This window comes from Populus nigra, chromosome 16 (genome assembly GCF_951802175.1).
Source record: "Populus nigra chromosome 16, ddPopNigr1.1, whole genome shotgun sequence".
Taxonomy (NCBI): Eukaryota; Viridiplantae; Streptophyta; class Magnoliopsida; order Malpighiales; family Salicaceae; genus Populus; species Populus nigra.
In genome coordinates this window covers 10967281-10971568 of record NC_084867.1, presented here as the reverse complement: position 1 = coordinate 10971568, position 4288 = coordinate 10967281, and the positions used below count along the sequence as shown (strand labels likewise).

At 36.9% G+C, this 4288-nt stretch overlaps 1 protein-coding gene across 1 annotated transcript; it reads left to right on the top strand.

The window, feature by feature from the left end:
* The first annotated feature begins 26 nt into the window (after positions 1–26).
* LOC133676084 (malate synthase, glyoxysomal) lies at positions 27–2421 on the top strand. The gene is made up of 4 exons (XM_062097657.1): positions 27–416; positions 726–1051; positions 1330–1660; positions 1762–2421. The coding sequence occupies exons 1-4, from the start codon at positions 27–29 to the stop codon at positions 2419–2421; spliced, it is 1707 nt and encodes a 568-aa protein (XP_061953641.1).
* Positions 2422–4288: the final 1867 nt, after the last annotated feature.

The following is a 4288-nucleotide window of genomic DNA, read 5'->3' as shown; positions in this document are numbered from 1 at the left end:
TTGCTAAAAAAACAGTCAGATCAATAATGGGACCTGCAACTTATGAGAATCACTATGCACCGCCCAATATGAAGAAGTTTGGCTATGATGCTCCTGAAGGAGTTGAAATTAGAGGCAGATATGACGGAGAGTTTGCAGTGATCCTTACCAAGGATGCTTTGCAATTTGTTGCTGATTTGCAGAGAGAGTTTAGGAACCGCATCAAGTATGCAATGGAGTGTCGCAAGGAAGCCAAAAGGAGGTACAGTGAGGGGGCTTTACCAGGGTTTGATCCAGCTACAAGGTACATAAGGGAGGGGGGGTGGACATGCGCACCTGTCCCTCCAGCTGTTGCTGATAGGAAGGTGGAGATTACAGGTCCAGTGGAGAGGAAAATGATCATCAATGCTCTCAATTCTGGAGCTAAAGTTTTCATGGTCAGTTTGGCAGTACTTATACTTTATTCGTGGAAAGCCACTAGTTTCAAAACGTAATATCCATGAATGATTGAATGCATGATCATGTAGGAAGCTCCAAAATATATGATTTTCAGCCAGAAATGAAAACTCACTTCTGCAATTTGCAGATATCTCCATTCTGAGAATGCATTAGGCAGAAGTAAAAGTCGCAAGCTGCAAATTGTTGCTAGCGATAAATCAGGACAACAAGAAGCAATATGATAAAGAAAACATATGATTAATGTCCTTTAAACTTGTTCAATTTAAAATTCTAGTAAATTTTGGTAGGCTGACTTTGAAGATGCACTGTCACCAAGTTGGGAGAACCTTATGAGAGGACAAGTTAACCTGAAGGATGCTGTTGATGGGACTATTACCTTTCACGACAAGGTCAGGAACAGGGTTTATAAGCTGAATAACCAGACAGCCAAGTTGTTTGTCCGCCCACGAGGTTGGCATCTACCTGAGGCGCACATTCTCATTGATGGAGAACCTGCAACTGGTTGCCTTGTGGACTTTGGCCTTTACTTTTACCACAATTATGCAGCATTCCGTCGGATTCAGGGTGCAGGGTTCGGGCCTTTCTTCTATCTCCCTAAGATGGAGAATTCAAGGTAATCTTTCATCTGAGATAATAGAGTAGCTAAATTGTCAAGCAATCATAACTTTGAAGTTTTTTCCGCAATTAATTTTGAGAATAATTTGAAAGATCTTTGGAAGTTCACAGAAAGGCATCAATTAATTCAGCAGATTGTTTCAGCTTCGATTTCCCATCTTCAAGAACTCGCACCTCAATTATAGTCATCACTCGTTGGAAGGTTCCCTTGTGGAATGTTCATGACATGATTTCACATTGAACTGAACATTGTTACATGATCTGCATTATTGGCAGGGAGGCTAAGATATGGAACTGTGTGTTTGAGAAAGCAGAGAAGATGGCAGGAATTGAAAGGGGAAGCATCAGGGCCACTGTCCTAATCGAAACACTTCCAGCTGTTTTCCAAATGAATGAAATCCTCTACGAACTAAGGGATCACTCTGTTGGCTTGAACTGCGGAAGATGGGATTACATCTTCAGCTATGTCAAGACATTCCAGGATCACCCAGATCGCCTTCTACCAGACAGGGTTCAAGTTGGCATGACTCAGCACTTCATGAAGAGTTACTCCGATCTCCTTATCTGGACATGCCATAGGCGTGGTGTCCATGCGATGGGCGGCATGGTACGTTGCACTTTATTCTGTGTATCATACAGCATGCATCATCTTATTTAAAAAACTTGGTAATTTTTACATCCATGTTTTATCTCTTAAATATCAAACAGGCAGCTCAGATTCCAATCAGAGACGATCCAGAGGCGAATAATGAAGCACTAGAACTCGTGCGAAAGGACAAGCTAAGAGAGGTTCGAGCAGGACATGATGGAACATGGGCAGCCCACCCTGGACTTATCCCAGCTTGCATGGAAGTCTTCTCAAACAACATGGGAAACACGCAAAACCAAATCCAATCCATGAAGCGCGAAGATGCATCGACCACAACAGAGGAAGACCTCTTACAGAGGCCAAGAGGGTCCCGATCATTGGAAGGTCTCCGCCTAAACACCCGTGTAGGAATCCAGTACTTAGCAGCATGGCTAACTGGAACTGGCTCAGTCCCTCTCTACAACCTCATGGAAGACGCTGCCACTGCAGAAATCAGCAGAGTTCAGAACTGGCAATGGCTTAAATATGGAGTGGAACTTGACGGAGATGGCCTTGGAGTGCAAGTTAACAATGATCTGTTCGGGAAAGTGGTGGAAGAGGAAATGGCTAGGATTGAAAGGGAAGTCGGGAAAGAGAAATTCAAGAGGGGAATGTACAAGGAGGCCTGCAAGATTTTCGCAAGGCAATGCACAGCACCTACACTAGATGATTTTCTAACCCTGAATGCTTATGAAAATATCGTCATCCATCACCCTATGGGATCATCATCCCGCCTCTAAGTCATGAGTTTCATCGCTTGTTTTTAATTTCCTGGGATTGATGTGTGCCCTCGTGTTCTACTCTACTACTACAACTTGAATAAAATCCTTTCTATCTGTTTGAACTTAAGTTCCACCCATTACTAGCACTTAATTTATTTATTTTTTTGTCTTAATACACACTAGCATTTTCTAAGATGATTCTTAAAGAAAAACGTCAATTCCGTGAAAAATAATATAGAAATTCTACTAGTTTATCCACGCGAAAGTTTTTGAAATGTAAAGAAATATATTTAGATAGCTAAAAACTTTCTGACATTATTATTACTTCCAGTATAATTGTTTAAATTTGAAAACGTTTTATCCAACTTTTTAATTGATATTTAGTAAGCCTGGTAATCATGTGACCTGTATGAGAAACTTCACTAAATCGAGTTTAATTTTAAATTAATTTACTATCAATTTAACACTAAATAATAAAATCCTCACATTAAATAATAAGATAGGCAAAAAAAAAGATTAAAAAAAAGTGCTAAAAAATCTCAACCCAACACTTTAATTAATATTTAGTTAACCTGTTAAATCTAGGACCCGGGTCATAAACTCCACTTAATCTATTTATTTTATATTTTATTATATGATAATAAATACAAAAGTTATTTACCATCAATCCAACACTGAAAAATAAAACTGATTAAAAATACCAATCTAAATAATGAACTTGAAGAAAAAAAAGCCTCAAATAAAATAAAATAGCTGAGAAAAAAACAACTTGGTTGCATTGGGCTGGGACGTGTGGGTTTAAAGGAGGCCTGCACGCCTAACCCATATTGTTTTTCTTTTCCATCTTTTTTTAAAAAAAAATTAAAAAAATAAATATAAATAATAAGTTATCTATGTTTGTTTTAAATCAAATTACACACCTATCCTGACTAAAACTCGCAACTGTTCCGTGCGCTTCAATCAACTAAGTTAAGGCGCATCACCATGTTCTGCAATGCTTAAAATAATCAAATAATATATTAACTTCTTCTTCTTTTTTTTGTTAGCTGAGGGGAAAATATAGTAACCCTAAATGTTAACCCGCAATTTTACATTACTTCCACACATTAAGAGTGTCTTTAATATTGCAGTGGCTATTGTGGTTATGATTTGAAAAAAATTATTTTTATAAAAAGTATTTTTAGTTGAGGTTGGTTTGAAAAAATAAATATTTGGTTAAAACTGTGATTGAAATTGAGGTTGAAAAAAAAATAGTTTAATGAGTTTGGTTAAAAAAATACTTTTTAAATTGAGGTTATAAAATAATTAAATATATATATATATATTATCCTGATTTATCCTGCATGCAATAAAATTAGGTAAAATATTATCATGAATAAAATTAATATTACAATACGAGTAAACTTAATTCACCTTAAAATATTTTTAAAAAAAACAAAAAAAAAATTGTTCACATTCACGTTCACGTGAACAATGCGAGTACAATTAATTAACTGCACTAGTTTTTCAAAAAAAAAAACTTTGTGAGCTAATTTTTCAACAAAAAAAAATTGTTCACTTAGTGAACAGTGCGCAATGGAGCCATGCTCCACTGTTGAAGTTCCTTTCCTACCATGAGAAGCAGCAAGATGCTGCTTTTCAAAACCTGTGGTCCGATCTCTGATTTTAGTGGGTCCTACCAGTAAGCTGCATTTTTTTTTCCTTAACCAAACGCTGTCATATGTGGCTGCTGGATAAACCTCACCCGCAGTCATACTCCCAAACAGTCACTAACTACTAAGGTAGAAGCTATAATCAAATGAATAAAAATAAATTAATTTGATTGACTGTTTACACGAGCAGTTCAACCAGCTCTTTTTAACCTTTTTGTTTTAGTTTTTAGTAT

What these genes read in the sequence shown, in the direction of transcription:
- LOC133676084 (XM_062097657.1), top strand. Translation starts at nt 27, where the DNA reads ATGGGACCTGCAACTTATGAGAATCACTATGCACCGCCCAATATGAAG. An exon ending in CTGGAGCTAAAGTTTTCATG is followed by an intron (nt 417 to 725) that starts GTCAGTTTGGCA and finishes AAATTTTGGTAG; the next exon opens with GCTGACTTTGAAGATGCACT. An exon ending in TCCATGCGATGGGCGGCATG is followed by an intron (nt 1,661 to 1,761) that starts GTACGTTGCACT and finishes AATATCAAACAG; the next exon opens with GCAGCTCAGATTCCAATCAG.